Consider the following 16,563-nt stretch of genomic DNA (forward strand, 5'->3'; position numbering starts at 1 on the left):
CGGCAGCCTCCCGCGCCCCGCCGGGGAAGCCGCCACCACCGCCTTTCCCTCCTCTCTCCTCATCTTCAACGGTTACCTCAAGTTCATGCAGCACCTCAGGGGTTCAGCCCTCGATGCCAACAGACGACTATTCGGAGGAGTCTGACACGGATCTTAGCCAAAAGTCAGATGGACCGGCGAGCCCGGCGGAGGGGCCCCGGGACCCCGGCTGCCCTAAGGACAGTGGTCTAGCTAGCGTAGGAATGGACACCTTCAGATTGTAAGCTTTGAAGATGAACAATGAAAATGAATTTAAATAAAAAAGTTAATAACAAACCAATTTCAAAAATAGACTAACTGCAATTCCAAAGCTTCTAACCAAAAAAAAAAAAGAAAAAAGAAAAAAAGAAAAAACGTGGGTTGTTTTCCCATATAACGATGCCGGTGGGTTTTACATTTCTTTTTTCCTTTCCTTTTAATAAAATAAAACTTTGAAAAAGAAAAAAAAAAAAAATCTGTTACATTTGTCCTCTCGAAGGTACTGTTGGTCTGGGAGACGAAGGCCCGTACTGCCTCCTCGCGCCTGCGGAGCTCGCGCCCCTGTACATTGCCCCTGTCCGATCCCCCGTCAATAGCACAGCAGAGCCCGGCAGCGCTGTATGGGAAAGCAGCCCACCTGGAGACAGTTTTAAATTTCTTGCTATCTTAGCATTCAGATACCAATGGCTTGCTAAAAGAAAAAAGAAATGTAATGTCTTTTTATTCTCAGGTCAATCGCTCACACTTTGTTCTGTTTTCAGAATCATTGTTTTATATATATATATATATATTATAAAATTTCTTTCATTTGTTTTTGGGGTTTTTGTTTTGTTTTGTTTTTGTTCCAGAAAAGGATTTTTTTTCTTTTTTTTTTTTTTTTGTTAATTTAAAATGGGCAGAAAGTATTCAAGAGAAAAACAATGTGAACTGCTTTAGCTTTTCGGGGATTTTAAGGGTAGCTTTTCTGCTGAAGCCAATTCCAAGGGGAAAAGTTAAGCACTCCCACTTTTCAGAAAAAAAAAAAACCACACAGAGAGTGTTGAGGACTCGGAGCTTAAAAAAAAAAAAGTTTTAAAACAACTGACTTTCTGTATTTATGATAGATATGACCATTTTTGGTGTTGAGTAGATTGTTGCATTGGAAATGAACTGAAGCAGTATGGTAGATTTAAAAGAAAAAACCCTTTTGTGTACATTTAGCTTTTGTATGGTCCAGCTGACGGCTTCTCATTTGATGTTGTCTTGTTCATTCCTAGCCAGATAGATTGCGATCCATCGACTCGCCTGAGCTTTTCTCCCCTTTGTACCTTTATCCCCATCCCCATCCTGTAATCTTCCACTTATGGTCGCTACCTTCATTTCTTAGAGGGTGGTTGCATAATTATTTTATAAAAACTAAAGAAAGAAGTTCAAAGGGTTTTGGGGGTCAGTAGGATCCCTTGCAGAATATTTTTTGTTGGGGGTTTGAAACTTTTTAAGGCGTATACATACGATTTACCTATGTCTGTTACCCTTGTGCACTTATTTTGTTCTTATTTTCCATTTCTCTTTTTTTTTTTTTCTCTTCCCCTCTTCCTTTCCTCATTTTGTAAATGCTTCAAAGACTCTGTTCCTGACCTCTGAGCATCGGTTCTGTTTGTGTAATTAGGCTGCACTCTGTTCCTTCTTTTGAAAAAAAAAAAAAAAGGTTTTGTTACATTTTTTTTCTCTAAAGAAAATTCATGCTTTAAATAAAAATCCAAAGACATACCCTTCACCACTGGTGCAGAATGAGCAAAAAGGATTCTTTTTACTTGAGAATTTGTTTCTGATTTAAACAAACAAGTCTAAGTTTAAATAAAGAATAAAAAAAGTACCCAGGTTGTTATCTGTGCTTCTTCTGCAAGCAGAGAGACAACTCTTAGTGAGCACCCAGCGCACCCCTGGCAGGTTTCTCTTTCCAAGTTCTCTCCATGGCAGCAGCGGGTGCCAGGCTCAGGGATGCCCAGAGCCCCCTGGCCTCCTCCGGGCACCCGGGCACACCTCGGCCCAGACTTTGAAAGGAAAACTTTGTGCTGCTAAAATGTAGATTTTGGAGATGTAGATGCTTTGCTGTTCCCTTCCGTAACCAAATGCCAACAGAAAAAACCTCCTTCTCCCCCCCGTTTCCTCTGCCCTCGAAAGCGCGAAAGCCTTCTCCCACCATCGTCATCCTCCTCCTGCTTCAAAAGGGAACTTGGAAGACTGTGAATGCAGGTTCCTCCCACTGCCTCCAGCCGCTCCTCCCCGGGCCGAAGCCACTCGCTGCCTCCACGAGAGATTGGAGCATCCGAGAGACGAGCGCGGGTTTCTAGCGGGACACTTATATTTTTATGGAATTTTGGTTTTAGTTCGATGAAAGACTAGATCCTGAACAGTTGTACATATTTCTAGGGTAATGCACATATTCCTTTTTTAATTGTTTTTTAAGTAGTCGATACTAAAGCGCGAACCACCGGATGTTCCTCCCAGGACCCAGCTGTAGCACAAGGTGTCAAAACCGGAACCACGTACCCACGGAGCATTTGCTGTTTTAACAAACTGTTTTCTTTAACAGAAGTTCTTGTATTTCTCCCCGTGTTTGAGATGAACATTTTTTAAATTCTAAAGTTGTACAGTTTTTTGTTTTCCATTATTTTATCTTGTTTGTAATTCTATGAAATATATATATATATATTTTTTGCCATTTAACTGTTGTATGTTACTCTGTCTGTATCATATAGAAATTTTTTTGTTTGTTTTGTTTTGGATTCTCTCTGTGATGCCAGTTCCCAGTTTAACACGAGCTTTATCTGTCCAATTCCTCAAGGTCTCTTTTGGAAATCCTTTTGTTTTGTCTTGTTTCGGTTTTTTAATTATATTGCTTGGTCATAGTGCAATTTCTCTCTCCTCCTTCCCACCCACTAAAAAGTTTTATAAATTCATTTTCTTGTATTTTTTCTAAATGTTTCTAGAGACTTTTCAGTGCGAGGTTGCCTCCTCCCCTTGCCTGGGGCCAGTGAGGGGACCTCATGGCCCCGCTGGGATCCCCAGCCCTGCCAGCGCCGGCCTCGTGCTCGCAGAGCCCCAACACCTGCCCCGGGGGGCTGCGGGAGCGACGTCAGCACGCGGGAACCCCTGCGTGACCCCGAGCCCACGCGTGGCCTTCCCAGCGAGCAACAGAGAGGGGCCCGGGCTGGGCATGAGGAAAACACTTCAAACTTAGCATTGAGCGGGTTTCTTTTTTATTTTTAATAAAAAGCTTTTTTAAGTGGTGAAGATGGCCAAAGTTTCATACAATTGAGAATAAAGAGAGGCGTCAGGGGTGTGTGGGGCCGCCCGGGGCTGGCAGGGGACAAGGGGGGCGGACACAGCCAGCACGCTCGCTGAAATATATTTTGCTTTAAGAAAAAATTAAACTTTTAAATGGAAGCAGAAATTGGGGTTGGTTGGTTGGTTGGTTGGTTGGTCGGTTGGTTGGTTGGTTGGTCGGTCAGTTGGTCGGCACTGATACTGCCCACTGTGAAACAAAGCTTTGACTATTTTTTCGTTTTTATTTGGGGGGGCAAGTTTGGGTAGAACAGAAAGCATAAATGAGGTGAAGAGGGTTATGAACAGCCTTTGCAATGTACAAAAACTAGAGCAAGTGAAACCAAAAATGATGTTCTTGGTGTTTTTCTATACTGTAGTCTTGTTAGCTTTTTTGTTACTGTAACAATGCTGATCTCGAACTGTACCAAAATACATGAGACTGACAGAAACAAACCACATGGAACTTTCAAAACTTTAAAAAACTGTCACAAAAGACTTTGTTGTCATAGTTGAGTTGACTGTAGATGGTAATTGAATATACTCCTTTGGAACTATTTCATCACGTATGTTTCCTGCTCATTGTGATACATTAAAAAAAAATGAGCAAAAGCTCTCGTCTCGATGTCCCGCGTGTGCGGTGCCGGGTCCGTGTCGGGTGGGTGTGTGCCACGTGGCACGGTGTGACATGGCATGGCTCGGCTCAGCGGGGCACACGCACTGCCCCACGCAGGTGGGCAGCGCCACAGAGCTGTGTGTCTGCACGCGTGTCCTCGTGCACCGCTGGTGTGCACACACCAGCACACGTGTGTCCGTGTCCCTCCCCACGTGGGTGTCCAGGTGCCCATCAGGGTGACAGCGTCTGGGCTGATGCTGCACATTCCCGTTCCAGTGGAAGCAATGAGCCAAGCGGCGCCATCCATACTGTGGCTTTGGGATGCTCTGCGTGTGTAAAGGACGTTACAAGTGCAGTTAATTTTATGAAAGGATTGCAAAAGGATTCTGGGCACGGTGCTGTAATGAATGGTTCAAGGGAAAGCGCAATGCCTTCATGGTCATCCTGAAACCTGTAAACTAAAATTACATCTGTTCCTTTCTGCTGATAAACCGAAAGGAGATGGAGGTAAGTAGGCAAATGGTGACTCCTTGCACTCCCTCTACAGCAGGGAGGGAGCCCACAGGAACTGCTGAGTGTTCAGTACACAGTTCTCTTGCCAAAAATTGCCCCTTGCAGCAGAAAATGCTTGAAATTCATTAATAGGGACCACATCCATCCAAAAGGAGTCAGAGGGGCCACCACTCATCTCTAATTTATAACTGCAGCAGTAAATAATTTACATCCACCATGGTAGGTGAGGCGAGTGTCTGCCCAGTGTGGGTGTCCTCAGTGCTGCCACCAGGACAGCGAGGGGCTTCCTCCCTCACCACAGGAGTAGGGACTGAGCTCCACAGTGTCCAGCAGAGCAGAGGGCATGGGGAGGAAATCCAGCAGCTCCCCAGGGTGAGGAGTGTTCTTTGGTTAACACTTGTTCTGACTGAACCTCCACAAGCCATGAATTACAAAGTCAGGTGGGTCAAAATCACCAAGCCCCCCATGACTCCAGATGCTCTGGCATACCCAACCCAGCCCCTGCCCAGGAGCAGCCTCAAAAAGGGAGACCCTGTCCTGCAGGTGACCAGGGTGGCAGGGGCAAGTACACCTGGACATGCTGTGGCTCAAGGACTCCAAAACTCACTTCTGGCCAGGCTGCCCAGTCCAGTCCCTGGCTTGGGCACTGTTCTTCTGGCATGAGCCTAAACAGACTGGGATCTGGATTGTCTCTCAGCTGGTTGGGTTTTTTTTAATGGGAAAACTCCATCCTGCCTTTTCCACAGGTGGATGGGACTGCAATGGTAACGGGGTCACCAGCATGACCCTCCCACCACCAGTGTTTGCACTGCGCTGCGTTAACGTCACTGCTGTTCCCAGACCAGCCGTTTTGTAAGTTGATTATATAACGTTGCTATTTATTCCTGGGTTGAATTCCAGTGTAAAACAGCCATGCTTGAGGAAGTGCCTCGTTAATGTTCAGGAAGGTGTAAATGGCCTCGAGTAGCTGCACAATCTGCAAACTAAAAACCTCTGCGTGAGCCTCCTGCTCAGAGCAGCCCATCCATGGGAATTGTGCAAACCTCTGACAGGAATAAAAAGGTTTTTCCATGCTGTGATTCTGGTAAGAGGAAGCTGGGAGTCATTTTTAATGACCTTTCATTGCCATCACCTCAAAGAGACTCAGCTCTCACTAGTGTACTCTTACAGACCAAAAAAATGCATATTTATACAACCAGAGCAGGACCTGCCTTGCCAATGGATTTGGAGCAGCATTTCTGCCTGGAAGGTCCCAGGGAGCTCGGCCCTGGCACAGCACGGAGGCTGCAGCAATGTTGCTCCTGCAGCTGGGTCCCGGCTGAGCCAGGCAGGGTCCCACACTCACGCCTTGACTAAACGGTATTGGGAGGCTGCTGAGAGCTAACGCAGACGGATGTGATGGGAAACTGCCACCAGGCCCGGGCTCTGCCAGCAGTGGCAAAGGGTTAACTCCATCAGCGCTTAAACACCAATGTGGAGCCAGTTCTCTCCTCCAAGCTCGTTAACAAGGTACACCTGATGATCTAAAGCACTAGAGAGTCATTTTAATTAACGCTCTGCCAGAGGGGATGTGGTGAAGACACTGATTTCACTCCAATGACTTTCTATTTTGGTGTATTGCAGAATCGGTGTGTTAGTCCCCGGGCTGATGTGAGCTAATCCAGCCACCACTGCATGGGCACAGCCACCACTCAGCTCTGCGGGGCAGCTCAGCGTCAAGCGCTGGCACCATCCATGGGTCGAGGTCGCAGCCCCTCAGAGGGCCGTGTGGGGCTGGCTCCAGTGCCTCATCCCCAGCAGGACCCGGCTGGTTGTCCCCAAACCACCGGCAGGGCACAGGTGGCAACAGGTTGGCAGTACCACAGAAATGACAGACACAGCCCTGCGGCCACGGGGCCCTTCCACACAGGACCACGGGGCTGAGGGCACCCGTCTCTGCCCACTGTCCCACCCCAAGGGATGGCACCGCCCGAGCCATGAAGGAGCCTCAGCCAACAGAGCTCCGGGTCTTCCACGGCCTCTGCGGTGATGGAGGAGAGACTTCACGCTGGGCCCCAGAGAACAGACAGCGGTACCTATAAATGGTATTGTGCTGTTGGTTAGATGGGAGCATGATGTTACTTAATTAATGTTTTAATACCCTAGGCATCTTCTGTGCCGTATAATTCATATCGATTCGGCTGTGAGCATGTTCAGTTAAAAAGACTCTCTTTCCTAAGCAAACTTTCAATTATATTGAATTGTCACAGCAAAAAAGGGTCTTTTCTCAGCATGGGGGAGGGGGGCTCTGTGCCAAACCGCTGCTGGCCAGGATGGGCACACACGTGCACACATATACACGTGTACACACACACATGTGCACACATGCTGCATACATACACACGTGCACAAGCACAGTGCCCACACCCTCCTGCCCCAGCATTTCCACCCTCTCTGAGCCACCAGTGCCACCCCAGCCACCAGTGCCACCCCCAGGCTGTGGTGGTGGGTCAGTGGGGTTGGCCCCTGCTGCAGCCAAGGCACAGAGCTGGGCACACCAGGGAGGTCAAGGGAGGCCAATGCCAAATCAGAATTGGCAGAAAATTATCATTAGGGCAGAGGGAAGGCAAAGCTCCTCTTCCCCCCACAATCACGTTGATGTGGTGTGGAATACTGAGTGTTTTGGCAGAGCAGCACCTCTTTTTTAAGCAGCAATTCAGTGTCTGTTGAGTCATGCCATGTCCCTCCTGCTCCAGCAGCACCCATGATCAGCACTCACAGCAGCAGGACAGAGGGACATGGACGTGACCAGCCTTGCCACGTGTGCTTTGGCCCTGCCATGCACCAGTGAGTGGCAGCTGGAAGGGGTCCTCCTGTGTGCCTGTGGCCAGGAAAGGCCACGGGGACAGACACAGGAGCAAGACCATGAATTGCCTTGCCCCATCCTTGCTGGGCTTTGTGGGGCTGGGACTTAGCTCTCGGTAGGCAAGCAATTTGTGGAAGGACACCTGCAAAGGTCCTCCATTCCAGGGCAGGTTTGTTTGTGGCACGGAAGGGTCCCTGGCACACACCCGGTGGGGTTGCCCCGATTGCCTTATGACCTTCCTGCCCAGGCTGCGCAAGGGCAAAAAAAGCAGAGGTCTGCAAACGCAGACCTCGGGGCTCTGCTCCCAGGGAGGTCCCCTTCTCACAGAGAGGTGGAGACAAGGTGGAAACACATGTCCACACGCTGCCACCGGCCCGCTCCAAAGCGCAGGATCAGGCTCTGTCCCTGGCAGTGGCCCCCTCACCCTGCGGGGCTGTGGGGAGGGCGCGGGGTGAGCGGCGGCAAAGCGACCCCGGTTCATCTCTGCGGCGATGCCTCGGCACCTCCGGGATGGGCTCGGCACACCCGGCGCCAGGACCTGCGCTCAAGCAGCCCCCAGGGGAGCAGCGCAGAAACGTGATGGCAAAATTTTTAAGGATACATGTTTGCTCTCAGCAACAGAAAAGCACCTTGGCGTTCCGGAAGGATAAAAGGAGCAGAGCCACGGTGTGTCCGCTCAGCCGCGCGTGTCGTGGCAGCGGGGAGCTGCCAGCTCTGTCACCAGCTCTGTCACCAGCTCCTGCCACGGCGCCGCAGCTCGCGGGGCCACCCCTCGTCCCCCAGCCCTGCTAAGCCTGTCATCCCCACAATGCGGGGAAAAGAAGGTTGCTCCCCCACAGGCTGTCCTCTGCCAGGGAGGCTTTATCGAGGATTTCTGTCTGGTTTGTGGTGGTTTTTTTTTTTTAATAATGAGGCAAAGATAAAAATTCTGTATTTTCATTACTCCCCATTTTCACAGCCCGCTGAACAAAAACACAAAGCGCTTCTCCCGCTGCCCCTTGCTCCCCGGCCCTGCCTCTTTCTCCCATGGAGTTCAATTAAAGAAAGGCGAAAATTGAAGCTGTTGTACGCAAGGCGATTGCAACATGCATATTTGATTTTTATGATGGATCTAAATTGCTGAATAAGGCCGTGGAACAAAGGGAGACTGCGGCTTCCTGCCCATCACAGCCAGGCAGCCACTGCAGAACAAAAGCGCCAGCCATTAGGGGCTCAGCGGGGAGACACATTATATAAATGACTTTGTTTCTCTGCCCCTTCCCCCCCACGGGGGCTCGGACGGGGCTGGGGGCTGCTGATTCCACATCCCGGGGAGAGCAGGCGGCGGACGCGGAGCCTTCATGGAGGCACAGGGCGGCTGCGGGAGCCCAGCGCGCCCACCACACGCGGCAGCCACGCCGAGGCCGGGCCAGCCTGACCCCCGGCTCCTGCCCCTGGCAGGATGCAGGTGAGCCGGCATCGCCGGGGCTGGGGTACAGCCTGACCCCTGCCTCCTTGCCACTGGTCGGTTTTGGAGGAGCTGCCATCAGACCAAGGTGGCCGTCGAGCAAAGGGAATGCCCCTCGGGCATGTGGTGACACATCCTTTGACAGCACCCTTTGCAGCCCAGGCTGTGTTGGCAAGTGACACTCAGGAGTTGGGGCAGCAGCAGCACCATGCGAGGACACCTGGGAAAGGCCAGCCCGGACTGCCCCGATGGCCCCACTGACATCCTCGCTGTGGGAAGCCGGGCCCACAGTCCACCAAGCCAGGGGTGCTGGGCACTAGCAGCAGGGGGTCTGCACCCATGGGGACCTGCAGCTTTGCTCCCTGCTCACAGGACCTGCTGGCTGTGTTCGGGGAAAGGTGTTTGTCAGGGAGGCTTCAGGCAGAAGATCTGTGATTCCTCAGTCTGCAACGGAAGGTGCTTGACAAGGGTGGGATCTGGTTAGGATCAGACCAGGTCGGCAGTGGTTTCCCACTGGCTTCTTGAAGCTGCTGCAGCAGAGTGCTGGGCCATGCTTCATGGACAGTGTTTCTGCACAGGTGTGCACTGACACTCTTTGGTGGTGTGGAGGCAACCCTCCACAATGCGCCTGAGTGATGGGTATTGCCAAGATGTCCCTGTGTCCTGGCACAGCCCCCAGCTGTCCATAATTGCAATGCCTGTGCACAGTGGGCACGTGGCTGCCCCTCACGCCTGTCCCACCTCAGCGTGATCCCAGGATGCCCTGGAAGGATTCCAGCCCCAGCCTGTGTGTCACAGCCACCGGCTGTGGAACACCCACTCAAGCCATGGCAGCCAGGAGAGGATACAGCAAATGGCTCCCCGAGTCCTGTGGGCACACCAGAGCCTGGCCTATGTCGCGCTGGTGTCCTTGAGGACTCGGGAATGGCACTGCCCGGCTGAAGGGGACAGGCTCAGGGCTTGGCTGGCGCTGGCCCTCATCCAGCTGTGTGAGCTGCCTTGGCCATGCCTGGGGGGCCGGGGGCTGCTCCAGCTCATCCCCTTCTGCTGAAAATGTGACGAATTGCTGGAGAAAAACAACCAACCAGACTGAACACACGCTTTCATTCCCTAATGCATCCCCGAGGTCCTCTGCCCGGCATCTCCCCCTCTGTGCTGCACCGTGAATTGCATCCTTCAGGAATAGTGTCCTAAAGGATCTTCCCAACCCCCTCCCTGTGCTCTGTAGAGCAGGAAGGAATGTGGCACATGCCACCTTGCCAGTGGTGATGGCTGTGCCAGGCAGCCAGTGTTCTGGGGGGCAGTAGGCACTGAGAGCCCACAGCCCCATTTCCACCCACCACAGCCCCGAGAGCCCACCACATCCCCACATCCCACCAACCACAGCTCCGAGAGCCCACCACAGCCCCGAGAGCCCACCACAGCCCCACATCCCACCCACCACAACCCCACATCCCAGCATCCACAGCACCACTCACCACTACCTGCTACTGATGAAGTGGCTGGAGGGGACTGTGCCAAGGTTTTGCTGGGAGAGCCTTGGCAAGACACACAGTAAGGGAACAGGGCATCTCAGGAAGATGTCCCAGGTGGAATCCTGGGCTGGCTTGGGAGGAGGTGCAGTTGTGGGGGAGACTGTGAAAAAGCTGGGAGCAGCCTGAGAGCTGGCAGGGATGTGTTCAGCTCTTTAAAGTTTGATTTCCATGACCTTTTTACTGCTGGCTGCTGCTCCCCTGGTGCCACTCCCAGCACTGACTGGGGCAGGTTGTGTTTTCCCTGCTAAGGAGCTAAACTGAGATGCTGTGTGTAAGAAATGGGAAGTGACAAGATATGACCGAAGCATTGGAAATCAATCCAAACTAAATGTGCTTCTTAACTATAAGTGAACAGTTGAAAACAATCCTCTTTTATAGCCATGGAGATAAATACTCTGTTTTTATTAGGAAAAAATTGCTTTGGACTGAATAAAGTCGTTTGATTAACAAGTCAAAGCAGATGGTTTATTGATGTTTCAGAAAGGAGTTTACAAGGTCTAGTGAAAAAAGAGCCCCAGCTCTGAATTAACAAATTACCCGGGTATGTGGGACATTGACAGTTCACTGCTAATAGATTTATGGGCTGCTGCTTGGGTGTTTCATCCCCATTTGGTTTATTATGATAAAATATTGGGGCAGGGGTAACCTATAGCCTCCCTGCAATATACTGTATCGACCCCTGACCCTGGGAGCCTGACAGCAAACCTATATATTAGATTCTTAATTTGTCTTAATCTAACAGGATCGGCCTCCGTGCTGTAATTATTTTCCAAAGGCGATGGTGTGAGTGTGTGTGAGCACTGCAGGTGAAGGTGGATCACTTTGTGTATTGCACTGGACATACAGTTCAGCTGCTGAGGACTGAAGAGATCACAGCAGGAATGAGGCAGGAGCATCAGTGTCCCGTGAAGCAGGACATGACATTGAGAAATAACAAAATTCCCGGGTGCTGTAAATTAACCCCATAAACCAATTTATGGGAAGGCCCTGGCAGCACCTGGAAATACTCAACAATTGTGGCTGGCAATGCAGGGACTTGAAGAAATGGGGCCACAGAGCTGATCCTTTTTCTGTAAACTTATGGAAGTTACGGCAACAGCCTTGAAGCCCATGGACATGGCTTCCCACCAGACGGCCGTGTCCTGCAGGTGGGCAGAGGGACCATGGCTGATGCAGGCAACTTTGAATCCACAGCAGCTGAGGCTGTGCATGTGACATTTCAGGATTCAAATGCAGTAATTGCATGCTCCTGTGTCAGAGCAGCAGTGTAAGTCAAAAGCTCTGGCATGGGCACTGTCACCTGGCCCCTCAGGGGTAATCACTGGCTGTAGTTACAGGCTGGCCTCAGCACTCAGAGCAGTGGAACCAGGGAGGCTCTGCTCATCCCTGTTCTCAGGTAACAGCTACTGACCCCTGAGATGATGTGCAGGTTTCCACCACCCTCAGCCCCAAATAACGCACCATGGGGGCAGCACCAGCCATGCCACTGTGGCCTGGGTGCAGCATGGGGCTCAGCCCTGCCAGGCAAAATGTTGGAGAAGCAGGAGACGGTCTCCAAACTTGCCTCCATTGCTGAAGCAATCACTTCTGAGGAGCTTGTGTGAAACCTTTGCTTCCTCCTCCTACTTTTTAAACATCACCTCCTAAGGGCACAGGAGCAGCAACTACTAAACATCAGAAGTCAAGCAGGTAAGGCAAAGGCTGACTTGGCTGAGCAGGGATCTTCTCTTGGAAATAAGGTGGAAAAGGAAGGTGTATGCCCAGTGGAAGCAAGGTCAAATGGCATGAGAAGAATACCAAGATGCTGCTCACCACTGTAGGGAGAAAATTTGTGTGGCCAAAGCTGCCAGAAATGTGGGGGAGAATAAAAAGATTTTTTTTCAAATATATCAATGGCAATAGGCAGTGTAGAAATAACATCAGCAGTAATAACATCAGTAGAAATAACAGGATGAGGCTGGTCATCTCATAAACAGGGACAGAGACAAGACAGAGGTGTTTAATGCTTTCTTTGCCTCTGTCTTCAACACAGATGACGGATCAAGGAGGTCTCAGTGCCCTGAACTGGAGGACTATGACTGTGAGAATGGTCAACTCCCAGTTGACCTTGAGGAGGAGCAGGCACTGATCTCGCTCTCGGTGACCAATGACAGGACTCAAGGGAACAGCTGGAGCTGTGGCAGGGGAGGTTTAGACTGAATATTAGAAAAAGGTTCTTCATTCAGAAGGTGGTTGGGCACTGGAACAGGCTCCTCAGGGAAGTGGTCACAGCATCAAGGCTAACAGAGCTCAATAGGCATTTGGACAACACTCTCAGGCACATGATGTGATTCTGGAGGTGTCTTGCACAGGGCCAGGAGTTGGGCTCAGGGATCCTGATGGGTCTGTTTAACTCAGCATATTCTGTGATTCTATGACTCTGATTCCTTCTCTTCATTACTGTGTCAGCTCACACACAGCAGCTCTGGTGGCTGAGTGCGCTCACTCACCTGAACTGCCACAGCTGCTCCTTCAGAGGGATGATGAGGGCATGCTGTACCTTGGGACTTCCCTTTTTTGTGCCCAAGGGGTGTAGTTGTGGTGCCTGGGTTTAGAATCAGAGATGCCCTGGCAGACCATGCCACGGTCTGTGCCTGCTCCCCTGCTCTGAGCCTACCAGGCACCATCCCGTCCATCCCACCAGGCTGGGGCAGAGGCAGGGATGACCCCAAAAACAGCCGCAGGGCGCAATGGGGCAGACACTCCGGAGCCAGGGGCTGTCCTAATCCCCCGCCCCAGTGGGCTCGGCAGTGTCTGTGCGCGCCCGAGGATGACGCGGTGATGAATGGGGAACAAATGTGTCTTTTATTGCTTCCAGTGCACACAGGCTTTTTCTCTCTCTCTTTTAGAGGGGCTGTCAGACCACTGGAAACAGGAACTCCCATGATTTGTTCTGCAGCCATTTCCCTTTCTCTTCTGTAATAGGATCTGCAGAAATGATTTAAAGAGCCGAAGGCAATTTAGTGTCTTCTTTACCTCTCTCCCCACACTTCCTATGAGTTCACCAGGTACCCTCTAGATGAACTAATCCTACTGCAAAATATTATTTCTGGGCTTTATTCCTCTAATTAATTAACTGTCTGCAGCTTTATTTACCAGGTTCTGGATTAACTCTGAGACCAGTGACTATCCAGAGCTGCTGCTTGCTCCAGCGCTGTCTGTTTATCTTTTCTTTGTAGAGGAGGGGTTCCAATATATACAAACTGTCCCGAGGCTTAGCAGATATTCCAGGGAATCACGGGACTGTATCTCATCTTCTCCAGTAATTAGTTACTGTCTCACACCTCAGAGGAATCACAGCAAACTTTCTTCCAATGTGCCATTGCTCCCCAGGAAGCAGAAGGAAAATGAAAATATCATTTTAATATTTTAATAGTTGACATTACAATTTTAATCTCATCCCAAATGCAAGAGCACTGGAGTGCTCTCTACAGCTACCTGACAGGAGGTTGGAGACAGGTGGGGATTGGACTCTTCTCCCAGCTAACAAGTGACAGGAAAAGAGGAAATGGCCTCAAGTTGAGCCAGGGAAGGTTCAGTTGGATATTAGGGATTTTTTTTTCACAGAAAGGCTTGTAAAGCCCTGGCACGGTCTGCCCAGAGAAGCTGTGGAATCACCATCCATGGAAGTGTTCAAAAAATATATGGATGTGGCATCTGGGGACTTGGTTTAGTGGTGAACATGATAGTGGTGCTGGACTGACAGTTGGACTTGGTGACCTTAAAGGGAGCAGCCAGCTCCAGAGTTTTCTCTGCAACTCCTCCAGCACTCTTGGGAGTTCTGCGTCCTCCCTCCCTGCTCTCCTGGCCACAGATGCCACTGTGGCTACTCAGCCTGGCCTCTGGGCTCAGCCATGCCACAGTGGGAGAGGCTCCATTGGCTCCAGAGCAAGGGGAGCTTTGCTGCTGGAGCCGCTCTTGGAGGGCTCAGGTTTAACAAGGGTTCCCAGTACATGCCTTGGATACAGCCCTGGGGCTGTACAAAGATGTTCTGCCTCCCACCTTGGCTGACCAAGTAGTGACAGTCAGGGCTTGGAGTGCCTCTCATGGCCTGTCAGCACCACCTCTGCCCCGCCTGAGGTTGGACCAGGAGGTCTCCACACCTGCAGGATCGTTGTGCCTGGTGAGGGGACACTGTAACAGTGAGTGATGCACCTCATGGCACAGAGCCAGCACTGTGTGTCGCTGATGGCTGCGGGCACCTGGGTTTGTGCTTCTGGCTCACACGTCTATCTGGCAGCTCACTGTGGTTCTGCAGGGCTCTTCCAGATGAGTCCCTGGCAGGCTGGTAGAGGCACAGCTCCTGCTGACAACCTGCTGGATGATTCTCTCCAGGAAAGATAGTTTTGATGCATTGTCCTGGCATCCTGCCACTGGTCCTTGGTTGGGGTCTATTTTATTAACATTGCCAAGACGGCAGGTCTAACAGGATGGGAAGGGAACTCTTCCCTCAATTCACTGACTGGAGCAAATCAGCTTACAAGGAAGCAATTTCAGTTTCAGGCCTTGGCTCGATTCCAAACTAGGATGGGTCTTAGTCTATTAGCCATAATAAAATAAACTCAGAGTCGGCCTCTGCGGGGTCCCTCACACCCCTGCTCAGACACCAGGGATTTGACACCAGCAGAGTGGAGCAAGGCACACCTGGTGTGCATTCCTGCAGACTGGAGGAATTCATGTGTCCTTGAAAGGGAAAAAAAGGGATCTTCCCCAATGAAGGCATCAGCTACATCAACCAGCAGCAGATGTCCTCAAGTGTAAGCTCAGTAAACACAGTCCTAATTTCATACACCTATGAGTGGTGAATCAAAGCCAAATTACATAAAGGCACATGCTGGTGTGGATCACTGCTGCTCCTAATTTCAAATTTTTTTAACTGTGCAGATTTCAGCTGAAGGAATACTAAGAGAAAAAAGGTCTAAATATATTTTCAATACAGAAAAGTTTCTGGTTAGAAAATTGTTACAAAGTTATGAGAGATGGGGAAAGAATTGTAGTAGAAATTCTGAGGAAATATGGTTGTAATGTGCCCAGCAGTGACCATAACTGGGCTCTGGCCCCCACAAAACCCTGGTTCTCTTGCTGTCTCCCTGGATTTCACACATTTAAAGGATACCTTGTTCTGGTAAAAGAATCTGGAACTGGACTTCCATCCCCAACACCATCTCACAGTTACCCCATTCATGCCATCTGGTATTTGATCTATATACATGGCTGCGAGAGTATTTTATGTTTGAGCTCTGTTACATTTTTCATGTGATGGTCCATTGCACCTGGGGCTTGGCCTTATGCTGAGCTAGACAAAAACAAATTAGAAGTTTCTCCTGTAGTAGGCAGTGCTTTGTTATTTCCTAAGCATCTCCTATGCCTGAGGCGAGCAAGATTAGGGGAGGATTACTGTCCATGCGCGCATAGCTTAGAAAGCTGCTTTGATTACAAAGCCCAAAAAAAGGATATTAAATTTTTATTACAAAAATATTTGTTTTACTTCAATCCTCTCCAAACAGCAGACTAAGTTCCAAGCATTCTCCCGCTCTGCGGTCACACTCCAGTTTCAAGAAGGGAGAAGTGAATTTCCAGTGCTGTTTTCCTCCTGGAGATCACAGCCTGGAGCTTTGCCTCACACTGTTTCCCAGATCTATCCCTGTGAGCAGGGCCTGGACAAGCTGAACTCCATCCTGCCAACAAGGAGTGAGGGCTGTGAGAAACAGCAGCTTCCTGCCATTATTTACACCTTGAGGGTTTCAGTGAGCTCAGTTCCCTCCCTGCTTCTCCATCGAGTGTCAGGGCAGCCAGGCAGTTCCTTGCTACTATGATTTACCATTTGTCTGTGCATTTGTAATTTTTTTCTTTTTTTTTTTTTTTTTCTACAGCAATTTGGTTTCTAAATTGTCTCATGAACAGATGTATGAGTCATGCAGGTTTCCCAACTCCAAAGCTTGGCTTATGCTTTCCCTGTGCTAATGACACCTCTTTCAACAACCTTTCTATTTCTCAAACTGGCTGCTTCGCTTACATGGGGGAGCAAACCATCTCCAGCATCTCCTGGGTTTGGAGGCTTCCTGTGTGTCAAATCAGGTCTGTGCGTGTGCCTCAGAGGCAGCAGCAACTCCTTCAGCGGCGTGTAACACACACAAATCATGGTCTAGCTTCGATGGCTTTGGAGGGTTACAGCTGTGACTGGAACGCGAGGCGATGGAAGCAGGGCCTGAGGCTGCGCTGAGGGACAGCGCGGGACAGTGAT

General features: G+C 50.2%; 1 protein-coding gene across 1 annotated transcript in view; it reads left to right on the top strand.

The window, feature by feature from the left end:
• ZFHX3 (zinc finger homeobox 3) overlaps positions 1-3,889 on the top strand; it is a 91,169-nt gene extending 87,280 nt beyond the window's left edge. The window contains 1 exon segment of the mRNA XM_018084440.3: positions 2-3,889. Within this exon segment, the coding sequence (XP_017939929.3) occupies positions 2-263 (262 nt within the window). The 3' untranslated portion in view covers positions 264-3,889.
• Positions 3,890-16,563: the final 12,674 nt, after the last annotated feature.

Source organism: Manacus vitellinus, unplaced genomic scaffold (assembly GCF_001715985.3).
Source record: "Manacus vitellinus isolate BGI_N305 unplaced genomic scaffold, ASM171598v3 scaffold_10_pilon, whole genome shotgun sequence".
NCBI lineage: Eukaryota > Metazoa > Chordata > Aves > Passeriformes > Pipridae > Manacus > Manacus vitellinus.